Genomic DNA, 20873 nt, shown 5'->3' with positions numbered 1-20873 from the left:
ATGCTGGACAGGGTGTGGAGAAAAGGGAACCCTCTTGCACTGTTGGTGGGAATGTAAATTGATACAGCCACTATGGAGAACAGTATGGAGGTTCCTTATAAAAACTAAAATTAGAGCTACCATACGACCCAGCAATCTCACTACTGGGCATATACCCTGAGAAAACCATAAAAAAAAGAGTCATGTACCACAATATTTATTACAGCTCTATTTACAATAGCCAGGACATGGAAGCAACCTAAGTGTCCATCGACAGATGAATGGATAAAGAAGATGTGGCACATATGTACAATGGAATATTTCTCAGCCATAAAAAGAAATGAAATTGAGTTATTTGTAGTGAGGTGAATGGACCTAGAGTCATACAGAGTGAAGTAAGTCAGAAAGAGAAAAACAAATACCGTATGCTTACACATATATATGGAATCTAAAAGTTAAAAAAAATGGTTCTGAAGAACCTAGAGGCAGGACAGGAATAAAGACGCAGACTAGAGAATGGACTTGAGGACACGGGAAGGGGGAAGGGTAAGCTGGGACAACGTGAAGAGAGTGGCATGGACATATATACACTACCAAACGTAAAATAGATAGCTAGTGGGAAGCAGCCACATAGCACAGGGAGGTCAGCTCGGTGCTTTGTGACCACCTAGAGGCGTGGGATAGGGAGGGTGGGAGGGAGATGCAAGAGGGAGGGGATATGGGGATATGTATATGTATAGCTGATTCACTTTGTTATAAAGCAGAAACTAACACACCATTGTGAAGCAATTATACTCCAATAAAGATGTTTTTTAAAAAGTTATTAAAATTCAGATTCTATGTTCCAATTGGCTTGAAGCTGAATCTTAGTTATGCACACACTATTTGAAAAAAAAAAACGTGGCCCTTCTTCATGTGCATTTCTAACTAAATGGACTGATGGGACCAAAGGCAATTTAGAATATCAGTGGCCACTATGGGAAACTTTTGAAATCTCCAACCTTAATTTCCTTAAAACTAAACTGGACTACAATAGATCAGAGTTTCCCAGAACTGAGTGGAATGCTTATTTTGATTGGTATTTTGAGTCTTCCCAAGGTTATCAGTGGTCTCTCTTCAAAATAAGGTTTTAAGATTAACTGGGGCAAACAAATGATCAAAGGGCTCCTGAAGTTGCAGGCCTTTCTTCCTGGTCTCTTTTTCTCAGCTTTTGCGTCCTGGGCTGTCCTGTCTCTCTCAACCCCTGTGCTCAGACTCCACCTTCAGCACCATCTTCCTCCTTCTCTTCTATGCTGCCTATGCCTCCTGTATACCCTCAACTACCTCACACTAATTCTCTCACCAAACTTTTACTTTTCTCTGAAACTGTCTTCTCCTCTGAAACTATCAGAATCTGTCCCTTTAATATTAAGCCTTCTGAGGATCCCAAGGCTAATTTCTTACACTCCCTGGACTAAAGCTGAACTGTGAGCCAGTCAGAAATTTCCCAGAGTAATGCAGATCCTCAGAAATTTACTGAGGAATTCAATACAGTCGTTCAAATGTATCAGCCTGGTTTCACTGACTTATTCTTGTTCATATGCTTGTCAGCGAAGGGCAGGCCCAGCACTGGATGAAAACCACTAACTGGGAAAATCCTGAAAGATCTCTAGAGTTACAGCTGGGAGGCCAACCCTCTTGGCTACAATAGGCTAATCTATTATACAATCAAGCTCAGGCAATCGCTAGATGACTTCACTGAGCAATGCCTAGGGCTTTTCCAAAGTCTGTTGGTTGGAACAAAATTCAGTCTTGTGCACAAAAGTCTGATGAACCTGTTCATGAATATTATAATTGAGTTCAGGTTGTTTTTAAAGAAATGTCTGTAGAGAACAAACTTATGGTTACCGGGGGGGAAAGGACGGGGGATAGATTGGGAGTTTGGGATTGACATGTACACACTGCTATATTTAAAATGGATAACCAACAAGGACCTACTGTATAGCACAGGGAACTCTGCTCAATATTGTGTAACAACCTAAATGGGAAAAGAATTTGAAAAAGAATTAAAAAAGAAAGAAAGAAAGAAAAGTCTGGTCTTCCAGATGTTGACTCCACTGAGTAGCTTTTAACTCTATGCTTATTAATTGGCCAGACCAGGAGCTTTCCCTTCTAGTACAAAGGACCAGGATGGAAAGGGAAACTATGTCCACTCCAGGTTTGGTTAGACTGGCAAACCAGCCCTCTCACACTCCAGATGAGTCATCCAAAGGAAGACTGCTAAAATTCATAATCTTCAACGCCAGCAAATGAAGGCCCCTAAGCAAAACCAAAACCTTCCTATTTGTTGCTGCTGTGATTGCACAGAGCCAGGACATTGGAAAAGAAATTGTTACAGATTCAAACTCTTCAGGTACCTGCAGCCCTCTAACCAGCCTTTACAATGTACTCCCAATTCTCAAAGATGGGGCTCCGTAGACGGGGCTCTTCCCAATTCCCTCTCTTAATTGGCTGGGAGAAACGTTTCTCCAGATGGGGGATGAATCTCTTCCAGTACGAATTGACCCCAGAGCCACACTCTCAGAGCTCAGCCCCACTACTATAAAGCAGCCCCTGTATCAGAGGACTACAACTGTTCAAACAGTAGGGATCTCTAATGAACCTCAAGAGGTTCCTGTCTCTGAACCTATTCCGCTTTATTTAGGCCCTTTGAGAGAGACACACCCTTTTCTCCTGGAATTTATCTCTCCCCAAAGGGGAGAATGATTCTAGAAATTGACAGTGGTCATCAAAGTAACGCACCACATGAATTAAATGACCCTTTGACATCTTTTATTTGTCCCATCTCTGATGGTACCAGAGCTGATTCTGGAAACACTAATCATTTGTCCCTGTTGAGTCAGCTACCACCCTCCTTATGGGCAAAATCTCCAGGTGACCCCTCAAATCCTCTTAACGAATGTCCTACAAGTAAAGAAGCCCTTAAAGGTATAAAGACCATAATAGAAGATTACAAGGCTCAAGACCTCATAGTCCCTTGCACTAATCCTTGTAACACCCCCATTTTACTGGCAAGAAAATCTAAGGACCACGAGTGGAGGTCTGTCCAGGACCTCCAAGCAATAAACAACTTAAAAAAAATTTATTTATTTGGCTGTGTTGGGTCTTTGTTGCTGCGCGCGAGCTTTCTCTAGTTGCCGTGAGCAGGGGTTACTCTTCCTTGCGGTGCACAGGCTTCTCATTGCGGTGGCTTCTCTTATTGTGGAGCACGGGCTCTAGGCGTGGGGGCTTCAGTAGTTGTGGCACGTGGGCTCAGCAGTTGTGGCTCATGGGCTCTAGAGCACAGGCTCAGTAGTTGTGGCGCACGGGCTTAGTTAGTCTGCAGCATGTGGGATCTTCCCCGACCAGGGCTCGGTCCCCTATCCCCTGCATCGGCAAGCGGATTCTTAACCACTGCGCCACCAGGGAAGCCCTAAACAACTTATTTTTTAACACCTTGTTGTTCCTAATCCTCAGGTGTCACTAACATCCATTCCCACCAGAAGCCAATTCTTTACTGTAATTGGTTTATGCCGTGCATTCTTTACAAGCTGATCATCTACCCTGCGACCCCACCCCCCACCGCCTCTTGGCCTTTAACAATGCTTTGCCGAAACCCTTCGGGGAGCTCAAGGCTTTTCAGGGAATGAGTCACCTCGTCTCATTGCATGGCCTTGCAATAGACCTTTCTCTGTTCCAAACTCCGACGTTTTAGTTTGTTTGGCCTCACTGTGCTTTGAGCACACAAACTTGTGTTAAGGATCCCAAATAAACCCATCTTTGCCGTAGAAATAACTGGCAGTCTTATTTGTTTCAGGTCAACAACCCATTAATGAGGGAACCAGAGGATGACAAGGCTGCTTCAAAGGAGAATGCAGGCAACTGACTATGTGTACATAGCCAGCGAAAAAGAGCAGAAAAGGAAACTCTTGGGATGAGATCGATAAATCAAGCAGAAACCTGGTTAATGTTCTGAGCTGGCAGAGGTCATTTGCATTTTTACCAGATAAAATCATTTACATCACCACTGGAGGAAAAAATTTGCATCTCTATTACACAACAAAGCTTGTGTTTGGTTTTCTACAAGTTAACTTCTACCCTTAAAAGAGTAATAAGGGCTTCCCTGGTGGCGCAGTGGTTGGGAGTCCGCCTGTCAGTGCAGGGGACGTGGGTTCGGGCCCTGGTCCAGGGGGATCCCACATGCCGCGGAGCGGCTGGGCCCGTGCGCCACAACTGCTGAGCCTGCGCTCTGGAGCCCGCAAGCCACAACTACTGAGCCCACGTGCCACAACTGCTGAGGCCCGTGTGCCTGGAGCCCATGCTCCGCAACGGGAGAGGCCACTGCAATGAGAGGCACGCGCACTGCAACGAAGAGAAGCCCCCGCTTGACACAACTAGAGGAGAGCCCGCGCGCAGCAACGAAGACCCAATGCAGCCAAAAATAAAGAAAAAAAAAAAAAGAGTAATAAAATGCCCTCATTTAAAATAGTAAGTCAGGGCTTCCCTGGTGGTGCAGTGGTTGAGAGTCCGTCTGTCGATGCAGGGAACACGGGTTCGTGCCCCGGTCCGGGAGGATCCCACATGCCGCGGAACGGCTGGGCCCGTGAGCCATGGCCACTGAGCCTGCGTGTCCGGGGCCTGTGCTCCGAAATGGGAGAAGCCACAACAGTGAGAGGCCCGCGTACCGCAAAAAAAAATATAAATAAATAAATAAAATAAAATAGTAAGTCAAAGTTACTAAAATCCCAGGCAGGACCCTTGGTGGTCTTGTCTGATACTGTATTACCATGACAATGAAGGCCACCAAGCATCTTTTCTGCTTGACTTGCAAGTTCTGGTTCCAACAGGTGTGGTCTGGTGGTGCATGTTTTAGAGTCATCAGATGAGTAAATATGTTGAAGTCTGGAAAGCGTTTGGGACATGCATTAGGTAACATCTATTTCCCTGACCCCTCCCTTCACCTCCAGTCACCGGTAGGTTCATGTCCTTTATTATCCTGTACCTCCTGGTGTGCGCACCCAGCACTTTGCATCCTATTCGTGTAAGTGACTATCTCTCCCTTTGGACACCAGGCAGAGTTTTCTTGCCCCCCTCTATGTACTGGCTCTCCAGCTCAGGGTCTGGTACAACTTACAAGTTCAATAAATGCTTGTTGAATAACTGTATAAATGAGATGGAATCTGAGCCATGTTGTGAAAAAACCATGGTAGGTACGAGGTAGTGGGGGGAAGAAAGTCAGTTCAGCAGAGGCAAGGACATCGCAAACTTACTAGCGGGAGGGTGGGCTTCAATGTGGGCCAATTGTGCGGGGAGTACAGGCAGGGCCAGCACAGGAGGATGCGGGCATGAAAGCACCACATCTAAGCGAGAGGTGAAGCGCAGGGATTCTTCCATTCTCCGTCTGCCTCATCCTTTGGCCGTCCTTGCCGTCACACGTCGGGAGGGTGCACCGCCCCACGGTGTGCAGGGATGGGAGGGACGGTGAAGAACCTGGGGGCACACAACGGGTTCATGTATCTCCCTCTGGAACGAGCCTCACTCCGCGGAGACTTTGCTTCTTTTAAAAACCTTACCAGGTCTATTCAGGGGTGACTGGGCGGTCTCCTAGGAGGGAGGAAACAGCTGGCCCCTCCCCTCCCATTCGCCAGCCTCCGCGACTCATCTCCCAGCTCCTGGCGCGCGCACTCCGGCGGGGCTGACCCTGACACCCCGTAGCTGAGCCGGGGGCGCGCGAGCCGGGGGCGCGCGAGCCGGGGGCGCGCGCGGCGAGGGCTTAGCGGCTCAGCCCGGCTCCCCGCCCGCCAGCCCGAACCCCTGTGACTCCGGGCCGGGATCCCGCCCGCCAACCGGCTGGCCCCCTCGTAGGGGACGTGCTGCTGACCCGCGCCTGCGACCAGGAGGACGCGCAGCCATGGGCCGCCTGGCCGGGAGTGCGGCGGCGCTGCTGCTCGGGCTGCTCGTGGAGGTAGGGCCGGGCCGGGCGGGGCTGAGCGGTAACGGCACCGAGGCGCCCGGGAGACCGTGTGCGGGAGCCCTGAAGGCTGAGGGCCGAGAGCCGCGGCCTCACGGACCCGCACAAGCCCCCGTGCGGAAGGCGTCCGCGCCCTGGTGCCGGGGTCGTCCCAGCCCTCCCCGCTCCTCCGACGGCCCTCAGTCCCCCCGCCCCGCGTTACCGATTCTCGCGCGTGGGGAACACCCGGGAGAACCCTTTGCGCGCTGTGCGCCCGACCCCTCCCCTCGCCTCCCCCGGGGGCCCGGGTCTGGTGGGGCTGTTGGGCGGGTGGTCCCTGAAGCGGCGCAGGCGCAGAGTCAGGGCGACCAGCGGTTTGGGGCTGGGGAGGGGGCGCCGCCGGGTCGGGGCGCGACCGCGCGGAGACGTGGATGAGGGAGGTGTCACGGGTCCCCGAGTGAGATGGCGGGACTGAGCAGGAGTAAATGTCCCCGCCGGTGAGGATGAAGCGCAGTCTTCCGAAGCGAGAGAAAACCCCCGAAGAGCCGGGGTGGGTGTGGTCTTTTGGAGCCGAGACAGGGGACTTGTTGAAGCGACGGCGGAGGAATTGCTGGTGACCGCAACCTCGTGGGGACCTCGGCTGCCCCCGGCCGGAAAGTTGCGCCCTCGGATGGCGACCACCCCCTTCTTGTTAAAGCGGGTTCTTTAAAATGGGAGCTAGTGGGGCCCTAGGGTGCAGTCTGGATTAAGGTTTGTTCTATTCCCTGCTCACTTCCATTATTTTGAATGAAATTTTATTAAATTAATGAAGTCAAAGTAAATGAGTGACGAGGTTCTTACGTTTTCTCTTTTAGGTAGTAAAACTCTGGAAACGACTCCTTGGTTTTCTTCATGTATAAGGAAATCAGTGTTACAAAATGGGAGGGAGAGTCTGAGCTCTCCTGAAAAGAAGGTTGATGGAAGTTTCTTGCCCCCGGCCCCGCCATAGCAAAGACTTACTCTTTTTGTTCTTCTGTCTCCCTGGCTGAGTGGTTCATGTTTTTGTGGAGTGCCCTCCACTTGCGTCCTTTTTGTTGATTCATAATTTTATGACCTTAGGTATCACGTCTCCTGGGTGATCACCAGACAGATAATGGAGAAGTGAATCTGAGACCACTATTCACATAAAAACGCATGCATCTGTACCTACACATGCGATCCCCCCCACTTTTAAATCAGCACTTGGTGAAATTACCTAGCGTTTCGTTGGTTCTGCCTCCTGCACGTCTTTAGTGTGTGTGGTGTTGTGCCCTGTACGTAGGCTAGACTGCTTCAAGGACTCAGTTCTTTTCAAAATACTTAAGCCTGGGACACAGCCTCTCAGATCACTCGGAGGGACTGCTCTGAAGGGTTAAGGGAGGAGCCAGGATACAGAGGAGGTTTTTTTTTAATATAAAATTATTTATTTATTTTTGACTGCGTTGGGTCTTCGTTGCTGCCCGTGGGGTTTCTCTAGTTGTGGTGAGTGGGGGCTGCTCTTCGTTGCGGTGCGCGGCTTCTCATTGCAGTGGTTTCTTTTGTTGCGGAGCATGGGTTCTAGGCACACGGGCTTCAGTAGTTATGGTGCGCGGGCTCAGTAGTTGTGGCTCGCGGGCTCTAGAGCTCAGGCTCAGTAGTTGTGGCGCACGGGCTTAGTAGTTCCGCAGCATGTGGAATCTTCCCGGACTAGGGCTCGAACTTGTGTTCCCTGCGTTGGCAGGGGAATTCTTAACCACTGTGCCACCAGGGAAGCCCCCTATAGAGGAGTTTTTGCCAAACAAAAACAAAAACCAAACAAAAAAACCCCAGGTAGTTGGAACATCAAAAGATTACTATTAAAGAAAACCAGACATCTCAGGTTAATGAATTTAGCACTATTCTATGTATGGGAAGTTGCAAGAGTTTGAGCATATTGAAATCATTCCTTTGATATGCACCTCAGCTATCTGGGGCCAGTATCCTGTTTTTCTCCATCCTGAATCCCCTCTGCGTGCACAGTCTGGGAGACGCGACGTTCTTCAGGAATTTATCATCTTAAGAGAGAGTTCACATCAGGCCTGAAAGGTTCAAATGATATTAAGCAGAACTGTGACAACACTAAAATTTTTTTTTGCGGTACACGGGCCTGTCACGTTGTGGCCTCTCCTGTTGCGGAGCACAGGCTCCGGACGCGCAGGCTCAGCGGCCATGGTTCACGGGACCAGCCGCTCCGCGGCATGTGGGATCTTCCCGGACCGGGGCACGAACCCGTGTCCCCTGCATCGGCAGGTGGACTCCCAACCACTGCGCCACCAGGGAAGCCCATACACTAAAATTTAAAGGAGTAAATTGATGTTTTCACAAAGTCAGATATCTAGATGATTGGTCATTTTTGTTTTCATGGGATGGTGTGGTGTAGCCCACTTTTGCACGACTGTCCCAAGCACCTGTTTTGTTTGTGGTACAGAGGTGTCTCTCTGAGGAATTAAGGAGATTTCTTTATAATGTATCACATGGAGTCTTACACGTGAGTTATATATCTGAGATCTTTTCATCTTGAGTGGGTTGCTCTGAATTTCATCTAATATTGGTTGTTATCAGTACGCCTCTGATGCTTTTGAGGTCCTGAATCACATACATAAATGTGCTATTTCCGTTGCCGAGTATGTGATGAGGCAAAGAGCTCTCTTCAATTTGAGGGCCTAAGACAACTGGGAGAGATGTTTGAAGGCTTCTGACAGCCAGCTGCAACCTGGAATACCTGTCTTTGTTCTGCTTGAGCTGGTTTCACTGTGGCTGTCGTGTAGTGGACCATAAACCACCTGGCAGCCTTTATGCTGCCCTGGCCCTCTGGCATCCTGTTCCTAGGCAGCACTGCTCAGGGTTGTGTGGGGCGGGCTTGGGGCGGGGCTGGTGTGCTCAGGGAGAAGTCCTTGAGCATGGAGGGTGTCTAAAAGTTGTTTCAGAAGGGCTTTCCTCCCCTGCCTCACATCCTCCTGTAGAAGTTCACTTACCTGTTAGACAGCTAGACTGCGTATTGGTTTTTCACTTAGCAGAGTGCTTCCCCTGTGTTCTAAGCACATTACAAATATTAACTCGTTAATCTTCTTAGCGATTACTTTTAGTCCCATTTTTGTGTCAAATGGGGATGTTAAAGAGCTTGTCCACAGTCTCACTGCTGTGACGTGTGAGGGCCTGAGATGCTAACCCAGCCAGAGGGGCTCCGACTGCCGCATCCTGTGCCTCTCCCACTGCTGGACACAGAGACGTGGAGAGAATCTGTACTCGGTCTGTCCCGAGGCCAGTGGTAGACTTGGATGGGTATGGCCCCACGAAAACCAGCAAAATTCCCTCTAGGAACTCAGCTCCATTTAGGGGACCATATAATTTAGCATGCAAACTATGACACTGGAGAGTGACGCTGGGGACTGTTAACAGTCGTGTCCGCACAGCAGGCATCAGTAGGACTGTCCTGGAAGCCCCGGCCTGTGCTCACCCCAAAGCCCAGGCAGAGCTGTAAGTAGGAGCCGGCTGGGGGGCAGCATTATCCCTTCCCCGGGGAGGCTTCTGGGACGCTCATCACTGAAGTGACCTTTCCTTTCTGTTAACCCGGACTTGCCTGTGAATCGCATGGGATGCCGGCGAGGACCCTTATTTCATCTTCCCTCCTCCCCAGTTGCTCCGTGCCAGCTGGGTAGATATCCCAGGCACGTGGGCCATGGGGCGGCCACAGAATAGGGGAATCCCGCGGCTCTTCTTGGGTCATGAAATTCTAAAGTTGTGTGTTGTCCTCCTGTCCACTGGTCTGTGTGAGGCCCTGTGAACAGTGGCTGCAGGAACAGTGACGGTGCTGAGCCGTCTCCCAGTACCCCTGGTGAACTAGTCCGCTAGTGCGCTGGGTGGCAGCCGCAGCATAGAAACTGAAGAAGAAAAGCGGTTCCAAGCCTGAGTATGGCTTAGTAGAACCCGAGGAGTCATTAGGTGCTGAGCATATGCGCCCCCCGTGGGCTTTTGTCAGAATACGTGGCTTTCTGGATATTGTCACAGCAGTCTCTTTCTAGAGGTCAGGTTGTTGACACTTCTGTAATATACTGAGCAGTATTTGTTACGCGTTCTGTCCTTCCTGAAATGATCCCAGAAATGTGTAGTGTACTATTTAGTATAAATTCCCCCTGTGCCAGGGTTGGGGGCTCTGCTGCATCCATCCGTGGGGGAAAGAACTCTACTAGGTTATTTTATTCAAGAGACCGGCATCAGTATCTTTCTGTTCCTCCCCTGGAACCCAAAGCTGGAAACCTTTAAGTGAGGCCGCCATGTGTTTCAAACTTACTCCGGCCAAAGAACATCCCTTCTTGGGCTAGAAAAAGGAGTGGTCTTCTCTTCGAGAGAGAGGATTGGAAAGGGAACATTGTCTTTTGAAACTAGGGAAATTCACAGGCTTACTGAGTATTTTTCTAAAGTCCTTTGTATTTTGATGCCCAGGAGTCTTGAAATTAGAACCAAGTCATGTTTAAGGGTGTTTTTTGTCTCATGCCAAATGTTTTTTGTACCCTGGAATTGCGATGAACGTGGCAGCCCTTGGACGCCAATTTTCTGAAATAAACTACTGCCACCTTCCCACTCTTTAGAGTTTTTAGAATCTGAGCAACATGCAGTTTGAGTGAAAGAGAAGACTGTGGGGGAGTTTGTTATCTATGGAAGCTCCACGGAGGCTGGGTGCTGAGGACGAGGGGTGGCAGTGATACGTGAGCCTGGTGGCGAGGGCTCCACTCTGAACTGGGGGAAACTGGCTCCGGGTGTGTGAGGAGGGCCTGGGGCTCTGGGCCCTGACTTGGGGCCCTCCCTGGCCCTTGCTTTCCTGTGGCTTGTGCAAACCTATTAATGAATTAATTTATTTTTGCTGTGTTGGGTCTTCGTTTCTGTGCAAGGACTATCTCTAGTTGTGGCAAGTGGGGGCCACTCTTCATCGCGGTGCGCGGGCCTCTCACTATCGTGGCCTCTCTTGTTACGGAGCACAGGCTCCAGACGCGCAGGCTCAGTAGTTGTGGCTCACGGGCCTAGTTGCTCCGCGGCATGTGGGATCCTCCCAGACCAGGGCTCGAACCCGTGTCCCCTGCATTAGCAGGCAGATTCTCAACCACTGCGCCACCAGGGAAGCCCACTTGTGCAAACCTATAAAGACCAACGAGGGGGCCGTGACTCTAGAAGCACGTGGATCAGGCTTTTGGCCACTGGAATATCTAGCCATGGGATGGCAAGTCCTTTTCTTAGAACGTCCATTTATCCGCTCAGTGAGGCCTCAAATGTCACCCTCTTGATGAGGCCTACCTTGACCACCCTATATAAAATTCCAACCCAATTCTCCTCCCAGCACTCTGGCTCTGACCAATTCTCTCCTTTCTCTGTATCTCTTACCTTCAAAACATGATGGAATTTACCTTCCACAATCTACACATTATAGGAGCAAAGGTTTTGATCCATTTTGTTCACTGAAATATCCCCAGCTCCTGGAACAGTGCCTGGCACACAGCAAGGACTCAGTAAATATTTGAATGAGTACAAAGAACCGTGGTAATGACCCTGCGGGAGGGAGCTGACTAGGTCTACAGTAGGAGAGGGGAAGGTAGCTGATCAGCTATGACTCTGAAGGGGGCCTTGTGTGTTAGGACTTAGAGCTAATCATTATTTGAACACCTCTGGTGATGGAAACTCACTATCTCAAAGCAAGGCATCAACTTTTTGGACAATTTTAGTTGTTAAAGTTTTCTGTTATACTGAGTAGAAATGTCCGCATTGTTTCTACCTGGTTCTACTTTTGTACCCCTTGGGCTTTTCAGAATAAACATGTTCACAATGACAGTCCCTCAGTTGAACACAGCTGTGCTGGTCTCCGCGCACCCCCTGTTCCCCGCCCCGTGTTCTTCTCCAGGCATCATTTCCTTCTGTTATTTCTCACAAGATGTGGTTTTGAATCATCTCACCGTCCTCACAGCTGCCCTCTGAAAACTGCCAAACTGGATGAACAGTGGTCAGGAAATCATCACTGTCTGAAAAAAATGGTCCTAGAAAAAGGCCACTCAAAGTGAATCCACTTAAAACAGGGATCAAAATTTCATAGTTAATAGTGAGGAAAAAGTTTCAGCTTAATTTGGAAAAACAAAGCCCAGATAATAAAACTAAGATAATTCCATCCCAAGTACCCATTTTTAGAATTGAACCAATTTGGGCGGGGGAGATTAATTTCTCTGATAAAAGTCTGTGATGCGTAATAGCATAGTCTTCCCTTGACCTTGAAAGTGAGTGGCATGATCATAGTAAGGGACTTTTCTTTTTTTCCCAGAATTATTGCTCGAGTGATCAAACCCCGCCGTACGTCCACCTCTAGCTTCTCTTGGTCTTTTTTATTCATATCATTCTGTTTGGGGCATCTGTTGGGTCATTATTAACGGGTACCTGCCAGAGCCTTTTGTCTCTTCCATAGACTTCATGTATCTTTGCGAGATCTGCAGGGTCATTTTGCCGTCCATCTGTGTGGTATTTGTGTCGTACTTGCCTGTGATCCTGACACCGGAGGCTGATTATGGAGCTGCTGTGTTAAGTGGGCTGCAGTGTTGGTACGCTGTTTTAGAAGGAATGAGTTCAGTGTTGGGTGCATTTTGTCATGCAGCCTTTGGCTTGCCTCCCATCTCTTCCCCATTGGGACTTGTTTGAACAATAAGGACACTCTGTTCCGTAGATGTGGTCTCACTGGCACTGTCACAGCCCTTGTTTGGACCTTTGCATTATGCAGATAAGCCAAGAGATTTACACTGAGTTTGCGGTGACACAGATGTTTTTAACATCTGTTGGTGGTAACCCACAAATCCTAACAGTTGTAGAGTATAATATATAAAACCTAAATTGAGGACTATATATTAATTCTATTTTACATTACTTCCTTCATCTCATCTTCTTAAGCCTGTCCACCTCTGTCTGAATGCTATATTTTAAAATCCAGTACCCTTTATGGTTTTGTGCCATATACAGATTTGATTATCGTACCGTGTCGGCTTTGCCCAATGGAGTAAAAAAAATGTTAAATCGAGCCAAGTCAAAGATGGAGACTTACATCTGGGTTGAAGTAGATGATTGAGATTTTTTTAAAGTTAATTAATTAATTTTTGGCTGTGTTCGGTCTTCGTTGCTGTGCACAGGCTTTCTCTAGTTGCGGCGAGCGGGGGCTACTCTTCATTGTGGTACGCGGGCTTCTCCTTGCGGTGGCTTCTCCTTGTTGTGGAGCATGGCCTCTAGGCGCACGGGCTCAGTAGTTGTGGCTTGCGGGCTCAGTAGTTGTGGCTCGCAGGTTCAGTAGTTGTGGCTCACGGGCTTAGTTGCTCCGTGGCGCGTGGGATCTTCCCGGACAAGGGCTCGACCCCGTGTCCCCTGCATTGGCAGATGGATTCTTAACCACCGTGCCACCAGGGAAGTCCCTGGTTGAGATTTTGACTTGGAGAATACTGATGTCCTTAATTTTAAAAAGTCAGAATTTAGCTTTAAACGTGCAGTGTTTTGAAGTGTTTGATCATCTGCCCTCTGTGAGGAAAGATCCAAGAGTCTAGCCAGATATCTAAATTTGGGAGTTATCTGCGCTCATGCTGCAGAGCAGTTGAGAGCCTTATGCACGGCCATTGTGTTCGGTGAGTAGGACACGGTGACCTTTGCTGGTTGGGGTAAGGAGTCAAGTGGTCAGCGGATACAGGGAGGCAATGAATGTGAATATATATATTTTCACGAAGTGTAGCTGCATACTTCAAAGCTCTTGATTAGAGCACAACATCCTCAGACCAGAACAAAGAAGTAGTATCTTATAAATCAGGTTTGAAATTGATCGATTGTGTACTTGAGGCACAGAAGACCCGTGATGGGAGTTAAGTTTCTGGTTTAGATAGTGTCTTAGTGCATTTGAGCTGTTATAACAAAATATAAAATACTACCTACCGGGTAGTTTATAAACAGCACAATTTCTGGAGGCTGGGAGGTCAGTCAAGGCACCAGCAAGGTCCAGTTCGGTGAGGGCCCTCTTCCTGGTTCAAAGCTGGCGCCTCTGGCTGTGTCTTCCCATGGTGGAAGGGTAAGCAGTCTCTGTGGGGCCTCTTTTAGAAAAGCATCTATCCCACTCGCGAGGGCTCCACCCTTGCGATCTAATCACACCCTAAGTGCCCCTACTTCTTAATCCCACCGCATTGGCGTTAGCACTTCAGCGTGAATTTTGAGGGGACATGAGCATTCAGACCATAGCAGATGGCAACATAGCGATGTTTTGTGGAATCTCAGCCCTTTGTGTATTGGCTGGGAGTCTTTTGGGTAAATTACTTAGGCTCTCATTGACTCTACTGAGTCACCTGTAAGAAGAGAAGTGCCCCAGGGTAGAGGGAAGCTCGGGGAAAATCCACCGCTTGGAATTTAGCTCTGCACAGTTTGGACCAACAGATTGTGAACATTGTCAGTTGTTTCTAAGCAAGGTGCCTTGCCCAGGTTCCCTGCCAAAATGGAGAGAGGGCTCCAAAAATACCTTTTTATTTAAAAATTGTGCTTTCTTCCCTTTTTAGTATATCTGTGACTAGATTGAAAAGAAACTTGGTCATTAGTGTTCAAAACGAGGGAAAGGAAGATTGTGATTACTACCATCTTTGGCTTTCAATTTTTGCTCTGGGTAAAGCAATAAAAGGGTTCAAACTAGAATGCTCTTCCCCTTTGATGCTTTTTGGACGGCGGAGCAGAAGGCAGCATCCACAAAGGTAACACCTTGACTTTTAACTAACTGGGAGTAGAGTTGAGTGAAACCCTTTGGCTCTGTGGCTGGTCTCCGTCTCTTGGTATCTTGTGATTTATGCCCGTGTTGTCCAAAGAATCAAACTATGGCTTCCTGGAGAGAGTGGGGACAGATCTTAAACTCTTATGGGCGGGGTGGGGGGGGGGCAGGGAGTGGGGGAGTTAGTTTGCTTGTGAGAGTTTGTGGAAAGTTCCTAGTTGTGGTACTTTGTTTCCTTAGTTGTATAGAAAACAAACGGATGAGAAGGGGGTGGGGTGTGTGAGGCAAGTCCCACAGCCTCAGGGCATCCTTCTCACACTGCTGCAGGGTCTCCCCACTTGGTTAAAATCTCTGCAACCTCAGCTGCTCTCTACTGACTTCAAGGTACATTCCAAGCAGTTCAGGATTCTTTTTCCGGAACCCTGGCTTCTTTCTTTTGTTCTTTTTTACTTATTTCTTGTCACTTTCCTCCTGACCGTTTTTTTCTAGCTCAGAGAGTGTCAAACCTTTTGTTTGTATCCTCTCTTAAGGAATTTTCAAAAACTGTATACCCCTGCACATATTTTTTGAGTTGACTTGCAATCTTTTTTATTACAGATTTTAAATGACGAATGAATTGGATCCAGTGAGATGATTGGATTTGATCTCTTGTGTATTGTGAAAATTAACTATTTAAAATTGAACTAGAAGAGCACTCAGTGTATACAGTGGAATTTAAATACCAGGAGCAATTTGATACTGATTATTGTAGAGGAAGGATGTCACCGGCCACATCAGTTAACAAAGGTTGTTGCGGCCATCAAGCCCTCAGCCACTGCAGCCTCCCCAGACTGTGCACCCTGAGGGGATTCAGGATAGAAAAAAACAGGTTACCGGCCCTAAGTAGTTAAGGTGCACATCAAAAGAACGATTTCAAAGAGCCTAGACTCTTGCATCTTCCCATACATAGAAAACTGCTAAATTCATTAACTCGAGATGCCTGGTTTTCTTTAACAGTAATCTTTTGATGTTCCAACTACCTGGGAGGTTTTTGTTGTTGTTTTTAGAGAAAGACAGAGATACAGATATCTCTCTCTATATATATCTATCTCTTCGCTCCTCCCCGACCTCTTCAGAATAGTCCCTTAGAGCTACCTGAGAGCCTGTCTCCAGGGCTTAAGTCCTCAGTGTATCTCCTGAATAAAACATAATTCTCAACTTTTAGGCTGTGCACTATCATTCCTTTAAAAATATGCAAACAAGCTCATCTTTAACAGTTGGAAATTTTACATCACCTCCTTTTCTCTTTGATCTGCTTCCATTCTGCTTCCCACACAGAACTTTAATGAAATCTATGCTTGCAAGTCTGTTTTTGCCATCCTCTTTTTGGTCACAAAAATATATATTGAGTTAATTTTTAAAACGTTTCCTCAGATAAACGATTAAAAGATTAAAAATTTACTAACAGAGTTATCATTACAGTTATTACACATTCGATGGAAACACTGTAAATATATTACCAACTGAATATTAGTAAACAGAAAAGTTTACTGGCAATAATTTTCTGAGTGGGGTGGGGGAGGATTTTAGTTTTTCAGTTGGATCATGTATCACGGGTAGAAATGGAAGAAGTTTCATATTGAACTTCTTCTGAGTCATGGGCCCAAACCTCACAGTAAACTGTGATCAGGTCATTTTTCAATTTAATTTAAAGCAAAGAGTTTGAGAGCGCCTGAGGTGTAAAGTGTGTGTTGACAAAGGTAGTCTCCTTGACGGAACTTCAGTGAGGTTCCTCTGTGCTGTCTTGACTGGGCCTCTCCCTGGCCTTCTTCGTCTGTCTGCACTGACCCACGTTTAGCAAGGGTCTTGCTACATTATCCCCCTATCCTTGATATGCGATTACTTTGACCTGCCTTCAGCAAGAATTCTGTTAAATCAACTTAGCAAGAATGCCCCTCCCCTTGATATGTCCTCTTAGTGATTTTCCGTCCCTGATTCCTTCACTCTGTTCCTTGGCTGTAAATCCCCACCTGTCCTTCTTGAGTTTGGGATTGAGCTTCATCACACTCTCCCCTGGTGCCATAGTCTTTTTTTTCGCGGTACGCGGGCCTCTCACCGCCGTGGCCCCTCCCATTGCGGAGCACAGGCTCCGGACGCGCAGGCTCAGCGGCCATGGCTCACGGGCCCAGCCGCTCCGCGGCATGTGGGATCCTCCCGGACCGGGGCACGAACCCGTGTCCCCTGAATCGGCAGGCGGACTCTCAACCACTGTGCCACCAGGGAAGCCCAATTACTTTTTTGAAACATCTTAGAGTATTTTTAAAACTCTCCAACATTCTTTACTTTCTCTGACTTATAAGAGATGATGGTGATGATGTGATAACTAGCACTTACTGTGTGTTTACTATGTGCCAAAGACTATTTTTTTAAAAATTTTTTGATACTTTCCAATTTTCTTTTTCTCTTTTTTCCAGCTTTACTGAGGTATACTTGACAAATTAAAATTATATATATTTAAGGAGTATAATGTGCTGGTTTGATATGTGTATACATTGTGAAATGATCACCCCATTCAAGCTCATTAACACTTCACACCTCCCGTCACCTTGTGTATGTGTGGTGAGAACACTTAAGATCAATTCTCTCAGAAAAATTCAAGTACAGTTTTATTAATGACAGTCACCATGCTGTACCTGAAATCTCCAGAACTTAGGCATCCCGCATAACTGCATCTCTGTACCCTTGGACCGACACCTTTTCATTTCCCCATCCTCTCAACTCTTGGCAACTGCCATTCTGCTCTCTGCTTCTATGAGTTTAACTCTTTTACATTCCACATATAAGTAAGATTAGGTAGTATTTGTCTTGAGTTGTCTTATTTCACTTAGCATAATGTCCTCCAGGTTCATCTATATTGTTAAATGGCAGGATGTTCTTTTTTTTAAGATTTTTTTTTTTGGATGTGGATCATTTTTAAAGTCTTTATTAAATTTGTTACAATATTGCTTCTGTTTTATGTTTTTTGGTTTTTTGGCTGCAAATTGTGTGGGATCTTAGCTCTCTGACCAGGGATCAAACTGTACCCCTGGAATTGGAAGGCAAAGTCTTAACCACTGGACCGCCAGGGAAGTCCCAGTATATTCTTCTTTTTTAAGACTGAATCATATTCCATTATACATATAACATTATATTTTCTAAATAAATAAATTTATTTAAATAAGTTACTTTTATTTAAATACATGTATATTTATTTACTTTATTTTATTTAAATAAACACATATAATATATAAATATGTAAAATTTAAATGAATATATAAATAAATTAAATTTTATTTTACATAAATATGTATTATATATAAATATGTTTAATATGTTTATATATATATATAAATAAATGTTTTCTTTATCTCTTCATCCATTGTTGGACACCAGGGTTGTTTCCTTATCTTAGCTACTGCAAACAATGCTGCAGTGAGCATGAGGGTTCAGATATCTCTTCAAGATAGTGATGTTATTTCTTTTGGATTCGTACCCAGAAATGGGATTGTTGAATCATATGGTAGCTCTATTCTTAATTTGTTGAGGAGTCTCCATGCTGTTTTCCATAATGGCTGCACCAGTTTACATTCCCATTAATAGTGTGCAAGTGTTCCCTTTGCTCCACATCCTTGCCAACACTTGTTCTCTTGTGGTTTTGATAATAGCCATTATAACAGGTGTTAGGTGATATCTCATTGTGGTTTTGATTTACATTTCCCTGATAATTAGTGATGTTGAGCTGCTTTTCAGGTACCCGTTGGCCATCTGTATGTCTTCTCCGGGAAAATGTATTTTCAGGTACGTTGCCTAATTTTATTGGGTTATTTATTGTTTTGTTTGTTTGTTTGTTTTATTTTTTTGTTACTGAGTTGTATGAATTTCTTGTATATTTTAGATATTAACCCCTTATCAGGTTTGGTTTACAAGTATTTTATACCCCTCTGCAGGTTGCCTTTTCATTTTGTTGTTTCCTTTGCTGTGCAGAAGTTATCTAGTTAGATATTTAGTTACTTGTTTATTTTTACTTTTGTTGCCTCTGCTTTTGGTGTCATATTCAAAAACATACTGCCAAGACCCATGTCAAGGAGCTTTTTCCCTGTGTTTTCTTCTGGGTGTTTTGCAGTTTCAGGTCTTACATTTAAGGCTTTGAACTGGTAATGCTTTGATCTGTTTGAAATTTTTACAACCTGTTTTGTGAACTGTGATGTGATCTGTCTTGCAGAATGTTCTGTGCGCACTTGAGAAGTGTATGTATTCTTCTGTTGTTGATGGAAAGTTCTGTATATGTCTGTTAGGTCTATTTGGTCTATAGTGTTGTTCAGCTCTGCTGTTTCCTTACTGGTATTCTCTTTGGGTGACTTATCCATTTTGAGAGTGGGATACTGAACTCTCCTGTTATTATTGTGTTTCTGTCTATTTCTCCCTTCAGATCTGTCAGTATTTGCTTTATATATTTAGATGCTTTGATGGTGGGTAAATATATATTTATAACTTACAGTTTCCTGTTGAATTGACCTTTTATCATTATGTAATGACCTTCTTTGTCTCTTTTGACAGTTTTGACTTAAGGTCAATTTTGTATAATATAAGAATGGTTTACCCTTGAACAATGGGGGTTAGGGGTGCCAACTGCATGTAACGTTACAGTGAGCCCTCTGCATTCAAGATTCTGCATTCACAAATTCAACCAACTGTGGATCGTGTAGTACTGTGTATGTATTTATCAAAAAACATCTGCGTAAAAGTGGACTAGCATAGTTCAACACTGGCACAGTGTTGTTAAGACAACTTAGGACAACTGGGGCTTCCCTGGCGGCGCAGTGGTTGAGAGTCCACCTGCCGATGCAGGGGACACGGGTTCGTGCCCCGGTCCGGGAAGATCCCACATGCCGCGGAGCGGCTGGGCCCGTGAGCCATGGCCGCTGAGCCTGCGCGTCCGGAGCCTGTGCTCTGCAACGGGAGAGGCCACGACAGTGAGAGGCCCGCATACCGCAAAAAAAAAAAAAAAAAAAAAAAAAAAAGAGGGACAACTGTGTAGCCACTCCTGCTCTCTTTTGGTTAACATTTGCATGGAGTATCTTCTTCCATCCGTTTAAGCCTATGTGTATTTTTAAAGCTTGAGTCTCTTGCATGCAGCATGTAGTTGGATATTGTATTCTCATTCATTTAGCCACTTTGTTTTCTTGATTGGATAATTTAATCTGTTTACATTTAAAGTCATTATTGACAGGTAAGAACTTACTCTTGCCATTTTGTCCAGTATTTTCTGACTTTTTTGTAGTTTCTTTGTTCCTTTCTTCCTCTTGAAGAATGCCCTTTAGCGTTTCTTGTAAGACAGGTCTAGTGGTGATGATTCCCTAGTCACCACCATCATCTAGTGGTGATTTTGTTTGTCTGAGAAAGTCTTTGTCTTGTCTTCATTTCTGAAGGGCAGCTTTGCTGGGTATAGTATTCTTCATTGGTCATCTTTTTCTTTCATCACTTTGAATATATTTTCCCACTGTCTCCTGGCTTGTAAGTTTTCTGCTGAGAAATCCACTTATAGCCTTATAGGGGTTCCTTTGTATATCATAAATCCTTTTTTCTCTTGCTGCTTTTAAAATTTTCTCTTTGTCTTTGACTGTTGATAATTTAATTATAATGTGTTTCTGTGTAACATTCTTTGGGTTGATCCTGTTTGGGGACCTTTGAGCTTCAGGAACCTGGATGGGCATACCCCTCTTAAGATTTGGGAAAGTTTCAGCCATTATTCCTTTAACTAAACTTTCTGGTCCTTTCTCTCTCTTTTCTCCTTTTCAGAGTCCCATAGTGCATCTGTTGAGTTGATTGATGGTGTCCCATAAATCCCATAGGCTTTCTTCACTATGTTTCATTTCCCCTCCCCCCCGCCCCGACTGGATAATTTCAAATGACCTGTTTTTGAGTTCACAGATTCTTTCTTCTTCTCGGTCAAGTAGTGTTGAAGAAATCTGTTGGATTTTTCATTTCATTCATTGTGTTCCTCAGTTCCAGAATTTCTGTTTGGGTCTTTTTTTATGATTCCTCTTTTTTGAAATTCTCATCTTGTTCGTGTATCGTTATCCTGATTTTGTTGAGTTGTCTACCTGTGTTCTCTTGTAG

General features: G+C 45.8%; 1 protein-coding gene across 1 annotated transcript in view; it reads left to right on the top strand.

Moving 5' to 3' along the window:
- The first annotated feature begins 5679 nt into the window (after positions 1 to 5679).
- VOPP1 (VOPP1 WW domain binding protein) overlaps positions 5680 to 20873 on the top strand; it is an 86469-nt gene continuing 71275 nt past the window's right edge. The window contains exon 1 of the mRNA XM_019939419.3: positions 5680 to 5962. Coding sequence (XP_019794978.1) covers positions 5909 to 5962 — 54 coding nt within the window. The 5' untranslated portion in view covers positions 5680 to 5908. The remainder of the gene's footprint in view (positions 5963 to 20873) is intronic.

This window comes from Tursiops truncatus, chromosome 9, assembly GCF_011762595.2.
Source record: "Tursiops truncatus isolate mTurTru1 chromosome 9, mTurTru1.mat.Y, whole genome shotgun sequence".
Taxonomy (NCBI): domain Eukaryota; kingdom Metazoa; phylum Chordata; class Mammalia; order Artiodactyla; family Delphinidae; genus Tursiops; species Tursiops truncatus.
Note: the sequence above shows the minus strand (reverse complement) of the source record. Positions and strands in the feature narration are given on the sequence as shown.